The sequence below is a fragment of the Rhodamnia argentea genome, chromosome 2 (assembly GCF_020921035.1).
Source record: "Rhodamnia argentea isolate NSW1041297 chromosome 2, ASM2092103v1, whole genome shotgun sequence".
In the NCBI taxonomy this organism is placed as follows: Eukaryota; Viridiplantae; Streptophyta; class Magnoliopsida; order Myrtales; family Myrtaceae; genus Rhodamnia; species Rhodamnia argentea.
In genome coordinates, this window is record NC_063151.1 from 32459674 (window position 1) to 32480124 (window position 20451).

Genomic DNA, 20451 nt, shown 5'->3' on the forward strand with positions numbered 1-20451 from the left:
GTAAGACACTCAAGTTTACTCATTCGACAGTAATAATTTGGATGTAATTTTCAATTTACTCTTAAAAGAAAGTGCGAAATAACCGACGGAAGGCCAAGTTATCCCCGAGTGAATAAGATTTAACAAACAAAATAAGATTGCAAGTGGCACAATTCTTGGAGTCATAGCACAATCGATTGTATTATTTTCAAGAAAATAATTTAAGAAGCAATTCGACAGGAAAAAGAAATTAAAAATCAAATTCACCAATAATAAGGCAAAATCCGATGGCTGTTGATTATCTAATTTAAAAAAAAAAAAATCGAACTATCGATTTATAAGTCATTTGGGAAGAGTAGGGAAAGCACATATGATTTGAGACACGAAAGATTTTCTTGTCTTTCCGAATCGATTTTCTTCCACAGTTAATCATGCACGTGTCAGTAGTGTGCATATGCTCGTACTACCGGATGCTGGATAGTTCAAGCCGATAACATATTGAGAATCTGTGGAGTCCGACACAACCTGTTCAATTAGCGTACGACACGAAATAGCGTCCCGCCGCCCCCCCCAAAAAAACTACAACATCAAGCATTGACCCAAGTGCCGCTGTTTTGCCAATACAAGATGCTCGAGGAAAATTGTCCAAATTTTTTTTAACATATTGCACTTTTAGTACGATTCGTATCCTCGGTCACAAGTGAGGGTCCAAGCCCTTGCCCGCAGTCAACGTGGGCTTTGTGGCCCTCTCCCAGTGGCTGGCGCTTGTGACTGGCGAGAGTTGGTCGGCTCTTGCCTGTGACCAGTAAGGGTCGATCAGCCACTCTCACTGGATTTGGCAGAAAGAAAGAAAAAATTAAAAACTCGAATTTCTTTTTAAAAATTTACAAAAATTGTTCACGTCAGTATCGACAGTGTCACGTAAGATGTCAGGCTTCCACGTCAGAGATTTTCGACTAAAATTGGCCCGATGGACTCAATTGATAAAGTGTCAAAATATTTAGGACTCAATTAACAAAGCGTGGCTTGAAAAGTTTAAAATTGAATTGATGAAAACCATAGATTTAGAATTTTTGGACAGCAATTCTCTCAAGATGCAAGACAGGGACGGCTTCCATCACCAAATGTTCCTATTAGTTAAGACACACATTTCACATTGTCCCAGATTTCCACGTATCGACAGAAACAGAACCAAACAAGTTAAGACACAACCCCCTCTCTTTCTCTCTCTGTCTATCTTTATATATATAAGTGCACGTTCATGTCCCTCTACTTACGGTCATCACACATGTATAGATAGTACCTTGGCTTCTTCAGAACTTGAGAAAAAATGGTGAGCCATAAGCCTTATATTGCAATGGTGTCTGTGCAGTGTGTCTATGCAGGCATGGCCTTGTTCTCCAAGGCGGCCATTGCCAAAGGCATGAACCCTTTTGTCTTCGTCGTGTTCCGGCAAGCTCTCGCCTCCGTCGCCCTCTCTCCCTTCGCCTTCTTCCTCGAGAGGTCTCTCCTTTCAAAATCGAGCATTTTTTGCTTAATTTCGTCTCGAACAGTTTCTCTCTCTATCTCGTTAGGACCACGCCGCACTCATCAGAATAAAAAAAGGGTTTTCTTACCATCTAATTTGTTGGAAATCACAGGAAGGAGTCGGCGACTCTCACGTACGGCTTAATCTTCAAGATCTTCCTGGTCGCTTTCTTCGGGTATCCATGAATGTTAATAAGTTCCCAAAGGCTTTTCTGGCTCTTTCATGATTATGAAAGTGTCTGATTCATTGGCATCAACGTCTCACGTTAATTCAATATTCATGTCGGAATTCCAGGCTCACGCTGAGTTTAAACCTCTACTGCGTGGCAATCGACTACACGTCCGCAACTTTCGCGGCCGCCACCACCAACACCATTCCGGCCATTACTTTTATCATGGCTGTTTTCTTAAGGTAATCTCTTTCTCTTACGTAAACGAGAAGGGCAAATTAGCACACATACAGATGCTCTAAAACTTATACTCGAAAACAGTAGTTAGCGCACGCAGTCTCCGTTAATTCGTTGGTGAACTCAACCCATTTGTCCCGACGCCATTGCGGCACCGGAGTAGAGAAGTGATTTCTTGCACAAATTGACATGATTTAACAAGTCTAGGAAGGAAGATATCGACGGATCCGAAGATGAAAACAACTCAAAATGTTTGTCTGTTCTTTTTGTATCTGGTAGGATGGAGGGCATTAGTGTAGGACAGTGGCATGGGAGGGCAAAAGTGGTGGGGTCGGTGATGGGGGTTTCAGGGGCTTTGGTGTATGCGTTCGTCAAGGGGCCACCCGTGAACTTGCTCAACTGGTCTTCTCCGGCGCTGCCGCCGACCGGCTCCACGGGCATTGCTGACCACCATTCGAGCTCCCGAGAGTGGATCAAGGGCTCTCTCATCATGTTCTCCGCCAACGCCCTCTGGTCCTTGTGGCTGATTTTGCAGGTCCTCTCTCTCTCTCTCTCAATAACAAAAATGACTCGATACTAAACCCCCATTAGAAACCACACTTAGTCTCTAAACAGATGAAGTGATTTTACATCATTCTTTAACGATACCATTTCCTTGACAGGGTCGACTCGTCAAGCAATATCCAGCCAAACTCCGGTTGACCACTCTTCAGTGCTTCTTCAGCTGCATCCAGTCGGCCTTTTGGGCCATTGCCAAGGAGAGAGATCCATCGGCATGGAAGCTCGGATGGGACATGCAGCTTCTCTCCGTCGTCTACTGCGTACTGTTTCTTACTGATGATCATCAAGATTAACACACCCACCCACCACCCACCCCACCCCCACAACAGAAAGCATGTGTTTTCGCCCCGTTTTAACGACATTTTATAACCGAAAAAGTGACGCCGTGAACTGGGAATGGCAGGGAGTGATCGTGACCGCGATCTCGTACTGGCTTCAAGTTTGGGCCATAGAGAAGAAAGGCCCGGTCTTCACGGCCATGTTCACTCCGATCGCGCTCGTCATCGCCGCCCTCTTCTCCGCCTTCTTGTGGAAAGAAACTCTCTTCCGTGGAAGGTCCGCACCATTACTTACTTGTTTAGGGAAATTGATATTTCCTAGCATTCTTTTACGTTATCTTTTGAGAAAATGACATAAATGATCCATGAACTTTGACATGACATATAATGTGATCGCTGAATTTTTAATTTGGCCAATACTGTCCTTGAACTTTGACCCGATGTGCAACGTGATCTCCGAATTTTCAATTTATTCAATGCGGTCCCCGAACTTTTGGAATGTGTTCAACTTAATTCTTGAACTTAAAAAAAAAATGTTCAAAATTGTCCATGAACTTGAATTAATGGAAGGATTGCGTTGAACATCTTCCTATAATTTAGGAACTAAGTTGAATATGTTTTACAAGTTCATGGACCATATTAGTAAAATTAAAAGTTCATGGATCAAATTGCATATTGAATAAAAGTTGAACGGCCATTCACATGATTATCCCTTATCCTTTCTCGTAAACCCGCCATTTTCTTTTTCTTATTGTTCTTTTTGGTCATTTTGGTGGGTGCAGTGTGGTTGGGGCAATGTTGATGGTGGGTGGGCTCTACTTCGTGTTGTGGGGAAAGATCAAAGAAGAAGGGATCAGCAAGGAAGTGAAAGATGACCCGCGACCAGAAACAAAAGAGGAGGCCACGTTGGACTGCATACCTGTCTGACGTTTGCCACGTCGATCTGCATACCTGTCTGACGTCATGGTTTAAATTGCCACGTGGATCGAGGAATTAGGGCACAAACTCGGGGATCATGATCCGAATTCATATGAATCGTTGAATTCGAAAGGTGACATCGAACACGGATGATCGATCGATCGATATAAATCAATAATTCAGGACGCATACTGTCCTTGTGCACCCCTTGCAACGAGTCTCCGATGCCCAAAATTAATATGTGGGTGTGTTTTTGTTACTGTCTTTTGTTTTTTTTTCCAAGATTCGCTAACGATATGTAGATAGATGCACCGAAATGCGTACGGTTCCACTAGAGAACGTTGCCTTGGTTTGTGGAATGTATCATGTCAAAATGACACGTGATGTTGATGATTACAAATGTTATTTACATCCATTCTCGAGGCTTTTTTTTTTTTAATCGGGATTCTCGAGGTTTAAACTTCACTATTTTTGGATTAGGAAAGCCAATATTGGATCAAGTGTTGTGAGCTTTCGAATTTATCTATCTTTCAAATTGACAAGCTAGATGAGATTGGCGCTAGAACTCGTGCTGGTGTGTCATAATCATATTGTCCGTGCCAATTCGAGTCAATCTAAAATATTTTAACTATGTTTCTACATGTCAAGTGATTTATTACTGTTGTATGAAAAAGAGCTAAAGTCGAATGTAAAAAAGTTAAGGCCGAGGATCCACTATTCCCAATTTATTACTTAATAAAACATGAAGTAACTCTCGGGGAGGCAGTGAAAAGAACCTAGTATGCAAACGCTTGTCGATCCCGAGATCAACAAGCCAATTGGCAAAACGATTTCCTTCGCGAAAGTTATATTGCACTTTGAACCCAAAGTGATAGCTCAACAGTCTTCTTACATTTTTAAGCAAAGCGGGGTTGGTATTATGAAGCGTAAACTCTAGATTAATAAGATTGAAGATGACTTTTGAGTCAATCACCGATAATGAAATAGTAAAAAAACCAAGTTATTTTGAGAAATTGAATCCCAATCACAATGCCCAAAAATCTACTTGTGTCAACAAACGTATTTCAACGAAGGTGGCAAAGCCACCAAGCCAATCACCCCTTTCGTTTTCGAATTATCCCCTACACCTTCACGTGCTGAGTTGCCTTGCAAGGCCCTTTCAATATACAGTTTAATCCACCCTTAAGGTGGAGGATCCCAATTGACCACAGTCGGACTGTTTCCTTCGCATGCGACCACATAACTTGTATTAGATTAGAAGGGAAAACAAAGTTGTCCGGAAAAAGAGACTTATTTCTCCATTGCCAAAAAAGCCACACGCTCACACCAAAAAATACGGTCCAATCGTGATGAAAGTTGGATCATCCTTTGTCAATGAGATTTAACCGTCGAAGGTTTGACAGCCCGAACTCGACAGATCATATCTTCTCATAAAAATTCCTCGGATACCTAGAAATTCCAATTCTCATTCAACACATAATCGCAAAACCTTTATGCCCATCTATATGTCGAATAATCAAAACCACGAAGAAAACGTATCGATGTGGGTTTAACTTATAACGTTAGGCATGTCGGGCCATCATCGTATTCTGGCATTCTCTATAGTAATCCGTGTTTAATTTCGCGTCGTGTTCGTATCGTGCAAGCTGGTCGTGTCTGGTATTGCCGGCTTTCGGCGTAGATGGGCGGAAATTAATGTATGGCGGGAAGAATCTTTTTATGTTTTTGGGTCGGGGAATCACTTTGCTGGGCTTTTGAATGTTGAGAACATGTTGTGGGATCAAAGCCCATTACCTAATAATTAGCCCAAGCCCACTTCAGAAACAACAAAAGTATGAGGGCCCCAAGGTGTTCTTCGCACCAATTTGGACAATTTCTCTTTCCCTTCCTTTTTTTATTATCTTTTCTCTCTCCTTCCCTTAGCAAGCCTTCTAATTACATTTCAAACGCGTTTGTTTTATAGAAAATGAACGATTTAGAAATATTATTTTTAAAAATAAGAGCTTGCGTTGATTACAAAAGTGAATAAACAATAATATTTTCATCGTGCACGAAAATATTTATACATAAATTGACGTTGCTAATGAAAAGATTTTTTTTTATTGGCTGATTATTTCGAGCAATGTAATCGGTTATTTTAATGAAATTTTTTTAGAAATCATTCATTAGAAGGCTATTATTAACCGGACTATAGAATATTAAAAAGCGAGCTCCTTTTGTTTAGTGAAATATTGATAATTTGGATAATATTTTCCTAACTTCAATCACTTTTCATCTCTCGAAAAAATAAGCTGCTGAAAAATATTTTCATTATTCAATACAGCCTCCAGCATGCGAGGTGGTAATCATAACATTTCCTGTTAATTCATTTATCTAAGTAAATAAATGATTAAACTTTAAATTTTGTTAATTATTAACTTCTTCACGAAATAAATGAGCCTACGATGAATACGGATCCTGAAAAGTGAAAGTGGCATGGATTACTTGACAATAATGCCCATGGTCCTAAATTTAGATTTTGCCAGGTTTTTATGGTGACTATTAAATGTAGGGATGGGTTCTATATGATTAATTTCTTTCAAAAATAAAATTGAGGTTGAAATTACAATTGAATTTGCTAAGCATATGACTGCACCATATCACATTTTTGAGTTCGTGGTATTTTACGAAACACGTTCCCTAATTGACCTGCGTATGTCGTGCAAGGCCCGGCTTTATGTCGAGAAACACAAATTTCAAGTATGAAACGTTTAAATCCTCCTTCCCCACTCTAGTCAATAGATTTGCCGACAAAGAGAGACAAAGATCCGTTCAAAGATCGAACGCGCAACACCGACTCGATTCCTTGCACGATCGGAGTTCGAACTTCTGCGCCAATGGACTAACGCCATTCGACGTCGCGAACCGGATCTCCTCCGATTCGCAAAGTTTCGACGGGCGCGAACTCGCGATCACGACGTTTTCCTAAAATCTTCAAAGGAGGGGGGGCGTGCGCCGGTTGGCATATCTCATTCGTCGTGGTTGGTATCCCCGCACTCAGCGGCCACCAAAACATCAAAATAACGTCACAACGGCAACAGTTGCTCATTCTAAAAACCAATATAAAAATACACAGTTAATTTTATAAATAAATAAAAAAAGGATTATGGGATCCTAAAAAATAATATTATCGTACCATAATAATAACCTCGTCAACCACGTAATGATGATTGACGAGGTTCAGTACGACGCGCTTTTCTAGTCGCCTGAAAAAAAAGGAAAAAGGGGGAATTCCGTTGGACGGCGAAGGACGGGGCGGACGGAATGTCGGAGGGCCGAAACGAGCTTCTCCAACGACGTCAGGTTCACGTTACGGTTACGGTGGCGGAGTTCGCAATTAAGCTGGGGGAGGGAGGGCATTTTTGGGAAATCGGCCCCTGGTGACCTGAGTGCATGCGACCGTGACATTAGGGAGGGGGGGAGACTTGGGATAGAATTTGAGGAAAGCGTTGCAAGTGGCGCACTTTTCGGTGCTGTCGAAGCCGCCGTATTTTCTATTCCCAAATTTTTTTTAAAATTCTTTTATTTCTCGGAGATATTCAGGAAATAATTTTTTTTAATATAATTCGAATGTTTATTTGCACGTTGGGGATCGAAATTATTGCACAACAACCGTCATCAACTCTAGACATTTAAATCAGCAATCCGATTATCATAGCATTAAATGTACGTATCGCGAGAGCAATCCGTACATTTGAAATTGCATTAAAAACATTTCCGCTATAAACCCGCTCATTACGATGCTTCCTTGTTCCTAAACTAATTATCGGATTCCTACCAACTCTTCCCAACTAAGCATTGTTGTAATTAATTAATCACTGAAAGGAAAAATCCCAATGTGGGTTTTTTGTAATCTCGGATCATTTGAGGGGATAAAATATACGCTTTCGATATTTCTTCTAATAGCAAGGACACATAATTATGTCAAATAAATGACGAATGGTTCGGTTTTCGTATAATCAAGTCGCATCCGGATAACATTATGTCTTTTTTCTTTTTTCGAGTGCTTTCCCAATAAAAAGATTTGATCGGAGGCATTTTTTTTTAAGTGTTTCAAAAATGATAAGAAACGTCAGTGAATAAATGTGATTGTATATTTTAATAACATTTGGTCTTGGGAAAATTCAAGTGCCAAATATTAGGCGAATTCCAAATTTTCAAAACGATAACATAAGGGACAAAAAAAGTCAATATGAACAAAAGTAATAATTTCAAGAATTATGAAATCTTTTTTTTTTCTAAAAGAATTTTTATTGCTCTGTGCGAAATTCGATGGCATGAGGGGAAAAGTGGGTAAGTGATAGAGAGAGAGAGAGAATGACAGGAACAGAGAGTTGGCGGAGACTTGAAGCATCATCGACCCCCCGCAAGCATTTCCAGATTATTTACCTTCTTCTCTCGTTTGCATGGCGCACGCACTCCCCTTACCCTCCCTCGCTCTCTCTCTCTCTCCTCGCCGTCGGCGATTCAACCTCTACCGCCGCCTCCGCCGCTCCGGTTCCTACTCTCGCTCCTTTCGGTGATCGCGGAAGAGCCTATTGATTAGCTCAGTTGAAGCTCGAAGAAACGCCGACAGAGACGACTGAACGGAAACGACGGGGCAACCTCTCGCGCCGCTTGACGGCTCCTCGGATTCGCCGCTTGAATGAGCTTCGTTCTGGCTTTGTTCGCGGAAGGCATTGAGTCTGACCGAGGTTGGTTCTCGCCGTCTCTCCTTTCGCCGTTTCGCTTCGTCGTTGCGGCCTGTCGCGGCGTTTGACCAGTTGACTGGGCTTGAGCTCGGGAAGGAGGTCGTTTAGGGTTTTGGTTCGGATTTGAATTCTAGCGGAAATTGCGCGCCATTGGGTTTATTGATGTCGGAGAATGGGGTCGTCGCAGAAGTGCATGAATGTGCTGTGCGGGGACACGGGTTCGACCGAGTGGAAGAGAGGTTGGCCTCTCCGATCCGGTCAACTCGCCACTCTCTGCGATAAGTGCGGGTAACTCTTGTCTCACCTCCTGTTTCGTGCGTCCGCTCGACTTTCCATTTTCTCAGTTCTATTGGTACTTCGTAGCGGTTACCCTGGTTGTCGTGTAATATCAATTTTGAAGGTTGTTCTAGTCTTACTAATGAGAAGATAGGTGCTTTGGATGCGAAGCAGTGTCAATCAATAGGAGCCGCTAATGTCGAATTTGACTGCTTCTAGGTCTGCATTCGAACAAGCTACATTCTGTGATGTTTTCCACTCGAAGGACTCTGGATGGAGGGATTGCGCTTCTTGTGGCAAGGTGAGCAGTTAGTCTTTGGGGACGCGGCTCGGAGTCTGCCTAATCTGTTTATGATGATTTGATTGAACATGAACTGGCAGCGCCTGCATTGTGGATGCATTGCTTCAAGGATGCTGCTGGAGCTGCTCGATTGTGGCGGTGTGTACTGTGCAACCTGTGCGAAAAGTTCAGGACTTCTCCTAGTAAGATATAATGGTCACTCTATATCGGTATATTTTTTTACCTGCGTTTCCGATAATTTGGTCGTTATTGTAATCTTGATACTTATTTTGCATTATGCACCAGGGCTTCTTTATTAATCTCTAAACGTCATTGATTTCGTAGCTTCGGTGCACTCCTTGTTAGAATGTTTGTACTCCAGTGATAGCTCGTATGATGCTTTTCGGTGCTTATATGGATTTTGGGACTCCAAGGATGACTAGGAATTGATAGGTTTGACGAAACTGTGATTAGAGAAGCAATGATGCCTTGCGAAACAAAAGAACTGTTTAACCTGTAGCATGGCACTTCAAAACAAAATATGGAGGATGCTGTAGACACTTTTACTTTATTCACAACTCTGATGTCACTTCTTGAATTTCTGCTCGCAGATCGCAAGTGACGAGAGGCCTAATGAGTTTGGCTTGATTAGTGTTCGTGCTGGTGAACTGCAATCTAATACCACAGACAACCATTTTGATAGTGATGATGTTGATAAACTGAAGCTTGTTCGATTGGGGAGCAGTACAGATGATTCTGGCCTGGGGCAGTCGCTTCTGACTCAGTACAATGACACAAACAGATCACTTGAACCAACGAACAGGGAAGGAATTATCAATATGCCTTCTGCAAGACAAATGGGTGGCTCATGTTATCTGCTATCGAGTAAAGTGTCCAACGGAGCAACTCAGGTTTCCCAACCAGACATTTTAAAAGCAAATATAGCAGCAAAAGAATTTGATGATCCCCACGCGCGGACAGACCTCAGTATGACTATTGGTGTCCCTCTAGGAAAATCATATCCGTCTTTAAGGGACCACAGTACAACACCATCACCATCACCGCAAGGACCAAAATCTCGCCAAGTTTTGCATAAGCCACCTAAGCCGGCCCTTGCAAGTGGATTCGAGGCAAATGCTGGTGTTGTTTCTCAGATACGAGTTGCAAGGCCGCCTGCTGAAGGTCGCGGAAGGAATCAATTGCTTCCTCGTTATTGGCCTCGGATTACTGACCAGGAGCTGCAACAACTATCTGGAGAGTATCCTTGACTGAAGTTTCTTCCTCTTCTACTACACATTTTCCATTTACCGGGCTACATACAAACATGATTGGACAGACACATTGGATTGGAGAGTCGTGCTGACTAGTTTTCTGTTTTTTCTTTGAACACAACGTTTCGTTTCATGCTTTCTCAATGTTGTTTCCTTGACTTTGTTATTGTCTAAGTTCAAATTCCACAATTGTGCCGCTGTTTGAAAAGGTTCTGAGTGCCAGTGATGCGGGTCGAATTGGCCGTTTAGTATTGCCAAAAGCTTGTGCTGAAGTAAGCTCCTCCATTTGTTCTTTCTTATATTTAGACGCTTTAGATTCCATTACTGGATCCGAAGCAATAAATCATCTGATAACCTTTCAGGCTTATTTTCCACCTATTTCTCAACCAGAGGGCCTTCCTCTGCGGATTCAAGATGTAAAGGGGAAGGAGTGGGTGTTTCAGTTCAGATTTTGGCCCAATAATAACAGCAGGATGTACGTGTTGGAGGGTGTAACCCCCTGTATTCAATCTATGCAGTTACAAGCTGGAGACACTGGTATCTTCTAGTATTTGCTATCCTTTGTGCAATGATAATTCTGACATTATTCTGCTATGTTGAGTACTTAATATAATGTTAATCCCAATTTGCACCAATTCACCAGGGATTGCATAATAGCTACTAGTAGTGTGGCTTTGGTCAAATCTGGATGATACCCATTTTTAATGTACTTTGCATGCTGTTTCTTGTCTCTTCATGTTTGCATGCGCTCCCAGAAATATGGTTGTCCTTTTCACTGTACTGTGAAGGAAATTTTTCTGCCAATATAGGGCATCATCAGAATGTTCCTGGAATGTAGCAGTCAGAGAGCACCACGTGCAACTTTGGAAACAATGACTTGGATATGACGAAATCAAAATGTCTTGCCTTTGTGATGGAATGGATTGGAGAGTTTAGACCGCAAGTTGAGGGATATAGTTCATTATAAGGAAGAACTTCCCACTCTAAAAAACTTTGGCTCCCCTAGTGTCAAATGCGTGATCTTTTTGTTTGTGGAGCTTCCAAATCATTGTAAAAATTTGCTATTAATAGTGTTTATTTTGATTCTATTTGTACTTCAGATAGTGTAGAGCACAAATTGAGGGTCATAGTTCATTCTAAAGGAAGAACTTCCCAATCTAACAAAGTTTGACTACTTTTGGGTCAAATGCTTGATCTTTTGGTTTTTTGGGCTTCCAAATCATCTGACTTACTTATAATCGTGTTCATTTTTTTTATTCTAGTAGCAATTCGGAGAGTCCTGCACTTCCAAGAGGCTTGTTTTGGCACAAATTTTTCTGCAAAGTCCCTATATATATGCTGCTGGAATGGTCTCTTCTTTGGTTCCCATCGGACGGTTGTTAATGCTTGCTATGTTATGATGCAGTAACTTTTAGCCGCATGGACCCTGAAGGGAAACTTGTAATGGGGTTCCGGAAAGCATCGTCCTCTATGATGCAGGTAGGTTTCTCATTAACCATTGTTAAGTTGCTTGCTAGCAGTTCTCTGCATAAATAGCTATTTGTACTTCTAAGCAGGACAGCCAACTAGCTGCTGTTTCTAATGGTAACCATTCAAGTGAAGCTCTGATTTCTGGTGGTTTTGAAAACCTACCTATGATAAGTGGGTATTCCAGTCTCCTTCATTCATTTAAAGGAAGCACAGATCCCCAACTAAATGCACTATCCAAGCATTGGAGTTCAGCTAGTGGAGATATAAATTGGCCAGGCACTGAGAAACATGGACTCCCTAAGGATGCCTTCTTGCTTCCCGGAATGTCAGCCCCAGAGAGGAAAAAAGCACGCAACATTGGGTCTAAAAGTAAAAGGCTGTTGATTGACAGTCAAGATGCTCTTGAGCTGAAAATGACATGGGAAGAACTCCAGGATTTGCTTCGGCCACCCCCAAGTGTTAACCCAAGCATTGTCACAGTTGAAGATCATGAGTTTGAAGAGTATGATGTGAGTTTTATGTTTAGAAACTTTCTATTCTTTTATAGACCTTTTTGCTGGTTCTGGTAGAGCAATTAAGATTTTTTTGTTTGAAATATTGGTCCATGTGAAATGATTTTGATGTTATACTGTTAGCTCCTTTGGGAATATGACAGTCTAACTCTATGATAGATAAGTGAATTGCTTGATAGCCGTTGGTTTTTTAAAAGAGTACTGCTTGTTAATCAGTGTTTAGTCTTTGATTGGGTTTTCTAGAGCAAATGAGAATTTTTCAGTTGATTGTTTGGTCCATGTAAACAACTCCATCTGGTGATGAAATAAATGCTTGTGCCGTGTTATACTATCAGCTCCTCACTTAAACATTCAGGAAATTGTCTGATGGACATGCGGATTGGCTAGAAATGATACTTCTTGTTAATCAGTGATTTAAGTTTGCATCTGCTCAAAGTATTTTTGCGAGCCAATTGGTACCCAAATAACTATAAATCCATCTTTATCTGTAGAAGGTAGTACTGCTGATAGGATAAATAGTTTGCACAGAAGTCGCTAGTGAAAATTACTAGGGATCAGGCCGTCTGACATATGTATCCCCTAATTTAGAAGGGGAAAGTGATTTTATTGTGGCTTCTTTGAAACTACAACGTACTCTCATGCAAAGAATATAGTATACATACAGTATTTGCGTCTTTACAATCGTTATTTGTGTAATTTTTTTTTTTTTCAAGTCTGTAGTAAGAGGTCAAATATACATCTAAGAATGACAATTTTTAGTCACAGATTTCACCCTGTTCTAGAAAGATATAGTCTACACTATCTAAAGTTTCAACTATGGTGCATTTACAGGAACCTCCGGTTTTTGGGAAAAGCAGTATTTTTGTACTTCGCTCCACTGGGTAAGTTAGTTCTATCTTCAGATCTGCATGTCTAAATTTTAAGTTCCTACGTGTATTTCAATTCTGATGAGAATTGCGAGTGATGGAATTTTGGCGTGTAAAAAGACTAATGAAAGCACCTGTTTCTAGAAGAAATGACATCGTTTAGATGGACTTCTAAAACAGTGTGTTTTGCTAGCTATAGTGAGGTTTTTACGTCTCGTAGTTTGCCAGACAAACTTACCACTTGTACATTGAATCCGTAAAGTTGTTCGATTTTATAGGGTCAGCTTACTTCTATTATTCATATCGTATCTATGCTTGTAAGAAACCTCTAGGAGTAGTGAAATAGAAGGAGAGAAAAGAAAGTGTAGCATCCCGTTGAGGATGAAAGTGGAGCATTGATTCTGGAATAGATCATTGATGTTCATTGAACCTCTTCAGACCTCTGCATAAGAGGTGTCAGGATTAGATTTGGACACGCCATTGTTTTCAATGAATTTTGCTTTGACACGCTGAAATGAGCTGTCAAGATTACCAGAAAGGCTACCGTGCTCAAAGCAGAAAGTGTGACTTGCTTCATCATTCTCCCATTTTTGTCAGATGCCAAGCTATAATTAACTTGAAGCTTTCAACTTCAATTTCATTCATATGCAGGGGACAAGAGCAATGGGTTCAATGTGATAGCTGTGGTAAATGGAGAAGGTTGCCTGTTGATGTTCTTCTTCCTCCTAGGTGGACCTGTGCAGAAAATGCCTGGGACCAAAGCAGGTCAGCAATTGCTTTGCTAAAATATGGTGCTTGATGCAAGTGATGAATCAACTTATGGATCTTGTACTTTTGTATTATCTGCTATAGGCGTTCATGTTCTGCACCAGATGGATTGACCCCCAGAGATACGGAAAATCTTCTGAGACTGACTAAGGGTATGAAAATGATGCATGCAGTGTCTGCTTATACTCCATTCCTCCTCTCTTTCGATGTTAGATAAAAAAGGGTCTAAATGAAAAGCACTTTTGTTCTTCTGGAAGGATTATTTCACAGAACAGCTTAGTTTAATCCCACTTATGCTTAAGAATGAAAGCAAGAGTATCTGGGAGGTTATATTGGTAGTACCTTAACAGATTTGGATGTCTATTATGTCTATCCTCCCGCTACTTATTGCCACATGAAAACCAGCATAGCTCGTTGAGTTCTCACTATCCTTCCTTGAGTTTCTTCTACTACAAGTAGGAAAATAGCGGGATGTCTGTATAAATGCTAAAGCATGTCAAATCTACCCTAGTGATAGAGTCTGTATCATCCGGGAAATGTTTAGTCTTCCTTATCAAAATTAGATTTGTCAAGAGTGCGAGGAAATCCTTGTCCATAATTGTGCGATAATTTTGTGGATTGACCCCCAGAGATACAGAAAATCTTCTGAGACTGACTAAAGGTATGAAAATGATGCATGCGGTGTCTGCTTATACTCCGTTCCTCCTCTCTTTCGATGTTAGATAAAAAAAGGTCTAAATGAAAAGTTCTTTTGTCCTTCTGGATGGATTATTTCACAGAACAGCCAAGTTTAACCCCCTTATGCTTAAGAATGTGAGCAAGAGTATCTGGGATGTTATATTGGTAGTACCATAACAGATTTGGATGTCTATTATGTTTATCCTCCTGCTAATTATTGCCACGTGAAAACCAGCATCGCTCGTTGAGTTCTCATTACCCTTCCTTGAGTTTCTTCTACTACAAGTAGGAAAATGGCGGGATGTCTGTATAAATGCTAAAGCATGTCACATCTACCCTTGTGATAGAGTCCGTATCATCCGGGAAATGTATAGTCTTCCTTACCAAAATCAGATTTGTCAAGAGTGCAAGGAAATCCTTGTCCATAATTGTGCGATAATTTTGTGGATCGCTACATTTACATCGAGGGGCTTGCATGCTAATTTGGACATTGCATCTTTTATATCTCACCTAAAATTCACGTTTGCAGAGTTCAAGAAAAGAAAACTACCAACAACCTTCAGGCCGGCCCTGGAGCACGAGTCTTCTGGTCTAGATGCGTTGGCCAATGCCGCGATTGTTGGAGATGATGGTGACCCGGGTACAACATCAGTTGCAGCAACTACGAGGCACCCAAGGCACCGTCCTGGTTGCTCTTGCATCGTTTGTATCCAACCCCCCAGTGGGAAGGGCAAGCACAAGCCGACATGCAACTGCAATGTGTGCATGACCGTTAAGCGCCGCTTCAAAACCCTAATGATGCGCAAGAAGAAGCGCCAATCAGAGCGCGAAGCAGAGATTGCCCAGAGGAAACATGTGTGGGGCTCTAAGGATGAGATTGAAGTTGACAGTACCTCTACTCATCGATCTTCACATCACGATCCTTCAGAAAATGAATCCAGGATTGGAAATGTGTTGGAGTCCCAGAGCCAAACAACCAACTCAGCCAACACATTCGCTGAAACTGGCAAAGGACAGATAAACTTGAATTGCCATCTTGATCTGAATTACCAACCAGACCGTCGTAATGAGGATCTTAAATTGGGGACAAGTCAAACAAGTATGATGAATCTTCTTCGGGAAGCTAGCCAGCCACTGGAGAATTATTTGAAGCAGAATGGTCTCGCGAGTTTGGTGTCCGAGCAGCAAGCAGGTCCAGCAGGCCACATGCAACTCCAAGGTGCTACCACGGACAATGAGGGACAACATTCGGAGGATCACTGCGTTGATTCGGATATTCAGGAGACTGCTCCGGAAAAGGATGGCACGGATGAAGAGAACTCCACTCCACATCAGGGCGAAGGCGGCCCTTAGGGAAGTCCCCCATGTCTTCTGTTTAGCTTTTCTTTTTCCCTGGTTTGTGAACGTTTCTTAGATTATGCACTTCTAGCAAATGAGTTATTTTTTTGCTACTCGTCATTTCCGTGCTTCATAATAATCAGCACTACGAAAACTAGAGTGCAGAATCATCTAGCTTGCATAGAATACTGGCATCATATTCGAAGAAGGTTTATGTATACTCCAGAAATAGAAATTTGTCGACGTCGTGTGGAATGTAAATTTTACCAATTTTCTTGTTACTGACTCCCTCTCTCAGTGCATCAATAACCTTTTTGCCTAAACAGCATACTCGAGTTTGCTCGATAAGGGATGTCTCAAGCGGGGCAGGGCTTAGTTGTTACATTCTTAACTCCAGCGGTCAAAAGGATGTTTGAAAGCTGCAGAAGATAGGTGGCTCGGTCGTGTGGGCCACAAAGCAGTACCTAACAAAAGAACCACATGTGAGTTCTTAATTCTAAATGGGGCGGCAGTACCTTGCGACTAGACTTATATCTTTGACACATAAATTTTAGGGTTTGCACATCAAGGGATCGTTCATGATCTTTGAGTTCCTCCCAAAGGGTGTGTTTGTTTCGCTAAAATTACCTGATAAAGGAAAATCATTTTTTACCAAAATGTTGTCTGTCTTCTTGGTTAAGAAATATATATTTCATAACTTTAAGCATACATATTTTCTTTGACCACGAATCAGTCATTGCGTGCAAGTCACTAGACCAAAAAAAAAAAAGGCATGAAAGTCTGGAAAACTAATTTACAAAAAAAATTCTCAGTCTTTACCAAAACAAAAAAATTTCTCGGTATGTCTTCCCTTATTCCCACCACGCTATGGTGCGCCGGGGTGGCTAAGAGTGGCCCCTTTACACAAGCTTGTAAGTCAAGTACGAAACGAGCCTTGTCTACGCAAATGTGTCTCAATACACTATATATGCACGGGCTTGAGAAAACTGTAATTTGCTCCTTATTAGCTTCCTCTATCCAAATATTATGTTTGTATTGACTCGCTCGTTTCACGAAATTTTAAGGTTTGAAAAATACTTTGCAAAAAATGATCGCTTACAAAAATGAACGAACAAATAGTATTTCTATTGTTTACGAAAGTAGTCGGCCATGAATTATTGTAGGTTATGAAAATATTTCCGTCGATTAATTTTTCGAGCAACATAACCGATCATTTTTTCGATGGGAAATATTTTTTCAAATCTTGAATTTTCCGTAAAACAAACACGCTCTTAGAGAAGCTGTAAGTTCCATCTATAAATTGCAAAAATTCCCTCCCAACCGTGAAATTATTGTCACTGAAAAATCTTAGGCGTAAAGTATGATCCACATCGAATATACACGTGCTAATCCGGGAAACTGGACTTGTCAAAACGGGCGAAACCCGGTCCATCACCGATCCGAACGCCACTTGCCTCCAAATCCACAAAAGAAGAAGAAGAAGAAGAGGAAGAACGTGCGTATGTTGGGGGCGGCTCATCTCGACAGCCACCGCCAACGCCAACTTGGTCCAAGTTTCTCTTGGTCAATAAGAATCTAATTTTCTTTTTTTCTTTTTTTTCGTTAGGAGCTGTTTCCGGGTCGCGTCGTTGAAATGTCAAAGTCAACACGGATATGCATTGAGATTTCCTCCCCTAAATTAAGTGGCGACAACCCCAAAATAAATCCTACAACGAAAGTTTAGAAGCAACAGAATTTCGTGTCGCCGCCTGCATCATCGCAAGAATGCAGAGAAAATGTTTTTTAAAAAAAAAAGTAGGAAACAGCGCATATTTTTATACAAGGTGGGACCGGGGTGGCGTTCATACCGTGGACGCTCCCGCATCGGATCATTTCCCCCTCCCCCCTTCCCCCCAAACTCTTCACTACTCCAAGTCAAAAAAAGACCCACCAACCGCTTCAATGCGTGCCCGCCTCCGTATGAATGGCGCAAAAGTAGATAGATGCTCCACCGGATCGGCGTGGGTCGCAGCCCCCCTTTTCTTTTTTTCCGCCACGGGTCGAAAGGTGGTGGATAATTCGAAAATTGGTTAATTTCAAGATTCATCTCCCAGGCGGGCATCTGCAAAAACGATCGACCCTTGATTCCTAGTGCGATGATATCCCCGTCTCGTAAAACACCTCTCGAGAACGTGAATCTTTGACTTGAGAGGGGCCGCGGCCCCCCCATGGCTGGCGATTGTCAAGGCTCCGGCGACTCTCCCCGGCCCTTCCGAGAAGACGAACGGTGGGAGAAAAATGAAAACGAAAATAAGGATGAAAATTTATCGGCGTAATTTAAAAATCCGTTGAAAATGTCCACCTCAACGAATTCCGATCAAGTTTGGCCAGACAAATTACATTGAAAAATCGTCAACAAATTTATGACTAAATCCACTAAACTGAAATTTATGACTAAAATTACCGCCTAAATTTAGGACATTTTGGATAATTTTCCTAAGAACGCACGTGGAGACATTGATGTCTTTCTTTCGATTTACCTTAAAGATTCGTCGCGTGAATGACTAGTGGTCCTGGCCTCCAATAGGACTATACTCCCCCTCTTCACAATCTCATCATTAATAAATTATTTGATTATCAAATAAAACGAAAAAAAAAAAAAAACAAGGAAGGTGGACCCTTTTCTGGTGCGTGCCCAACAAATTAGGCAGAACAATTTTTCTTTTCTTTTTGTAGTTCCTAGTTTGCATAGCACGTCATTATTCAAAACGCTGACGTCACAAAAACGAGCATGTTACCTTAACATTACCACACTATTGCCAAATTGCCAATTACAACCGCACGTAGCTTTTGGAGAGAGAGAGAGAGAGAGAGAGTGCACTTTTGGAGGATTTATGGTCAACTTTTGCGTTAATTAAAGTCGCAAAAGTTGGAAAAAGGATGCGAAAAAGTTAAGACACAAATCATGTCGCCTACTAGCTACGTACTGAAAAAAAGGAGGCTCGACGATGGCATGCCTCCGTAATTACGGGGATTCGGCAGAGGGCACTAAGGGAATTTCGGTTGCTCGGATTTTACGAGTTTCCCATGATGCGAGCGTGCCCCATGTGTAATAATTTCCCCCTCACATGAACCCGCCGCGCTTGTCCCCACCTCCGCCCCTCACGTCCCCGTCCGATCTTACGGTCAGAACGGCACGAGGCCCGCGCGTCCACCTCACGCGCCATGTTCCTTCACGCGCTCTATCTCCGCCCCCTTTCCAAGGACTTTCGTCTAAAATGAATTGGTTGAAATATATTATTATAAAAAAAAAATTATTGGTATTGCTTACAATAGTAAATGAACAACGTTTATTTTTATCGTCCATGAAAAATATTTAAAAATAAATTATTATCGATAATTAAAATATTTATTTATTTATTATGTTAAGCAATACAAATGATCATTTAAAAAAAAATGTTATCCAAAATCCTTTGTTTTCGAATTAATCATTATTCGGGAGCTTTAGTGCCATTGACAAAGTAGCATGCATAAATATGAATTCTTAATTTTTTTAGGTTGGGCCATGATTAGTATATTGAAAATGTGAAAAATTCTATATTTTTGGCTCATTTCCGAATTTCATTGGTTTGAAAATTTACGATCTTCCTTTGAATCTTCTTGTATTAATCCATCCTTACGCGAATTCAGATAAAACTTGCTTTCTCATCCTATCTCCTAGATTAGCTCTAAAGTATTTAATCAAGATTCGAGGATCAAATAACCATTTCTATGTTTTTCTTGCAATGTGACTCATAAGGAAACACAATCTACGGCGTTTCCTAAACACACGACAAGCATTTAGTCAAAATGTTTCCACATCAAGCAACGAGCACTTGGATTGCTAGAAACAATCCAATCTTCCACCATCAATGAACAAAAAGCTCGACAACGCTGCGCTAAAAATTACCGAAAGCACGTGAAAACCGATAAGTTATTATTTGATCAAACGTTTCATCGTTTTAAAGCACAATGCCAATCTAAAGAGCAAGTAGCTGATGGCATTTCGAACATATGATGATTATTTTAACCTAACTTGAAAATGGAGTGTTTGTGAATCCTCATTTTACGTTCAACATTTTGTCGTGTTAAGAGTTAATGAATGCCCTAAAGACACCAATTAAGCACGATAATACGAAGAATTAACCCCTTAAAAGCTATAATCTCTCCATGTTTAAACATTAATCAGTTAATTACCGACCAAAAAACAAAAAGAAAAACCTTTATTCATTTAGTAAACGAAGTTGTTGTAAACTTGTTTTTCATTTTTTGTGGAAATGTTCTGTGACCGGTGTCTAGTCACACGCCACGTCCTCAGCCGTCCGATGTCTCTCCACCATCCGGTAGCTCACCAAGAAAAAGCCCGGCCCTTCACCGGTTCACCCGACAGCCGCCACGTGTCCCTAACGGCGGTTAAAGGCGCCGTCCCGAAGGGGGTCAACTGCCGAGGGCAGAGCCGTAATTTAGACGCAAATTAAAAAAGTTCCCGATATTGTTTCACTTTTGTTTTCGATTTAGGAATTTTCTTTGATGTCGGGGTTGGTTCATGAAGTGGATTTAATAAATTTTTGGAG

General features: G+C 41.2%; 2 protein-coding genes across 3 annotated transcripts; both read left to right on the forward strand.

The window, feature by feature from the left end:
- The first annotated feature begins 1268 nt into the window (after window positions 1–1268).
- On the forward strand, window positions 1269–3679 carry LOC115739919 (WAT1-related protein At1g43650). The gene is made up of 7 exons (XM_030673235.2): window positions 1269–1482; window positions 1620–1682; window positions 1802–1918; window positions 2193–2448; window positions 2576–2734; window positions 2878–3029; window positions 3535–3679. Exons 1-7 carry the CDS (start codon window positions 1310–1312, stop codon window positions 3677–3679), a joined length of 1065 nt encoding a protein of 354 aa, XP_030529095.1. The 5' UTR covers window positions 1269–1309.
- A 4360-nt stretch (window positions 3680–8039) lies between these two features.
- LOC115739890 (B3 domain-containing protein Os07g0679700) lies at window positions 8040–16155 on the forward strand. Of its 2 annotated transcripts, XM_030673195.2 has the most exons (13): window positions 8041–8403; window positions 8497–8688; window positions 8896–8977; window positions 9058–9186; window positions 9568–10214; window positions 10403–10499; window positions 10590–10764; window positions 11633–11706; window positions 11784–12206; window positions 13041–13090; window positions 13727–13840; window positions 13928–13995; window positions 15051–16155. In XM_030673195.2, the coding sequence occupies exons 2-13, from the start codon at window positions 8573–8575 to the stop codon at window positions 15872–15874; spliced, it is 2799 nt and encodes a 932-aa protein (XP_030529055.1). In that variant the 5' UTR covers window positions 8041–8403; window positions 8497–8572; the 3' UTR covers window positions 15875–16155. The 2 variants fall into 2 exon arrangements, with proteins under 2 accessions (XP_030529063.1, XP_030529055.1); XM_030673203.2 differs by having other exon boundaries at window positions 8040–8688; window positions 9058–9159.
- Window positions 16156–20451: the final 4296 nt, after the last annotated feature.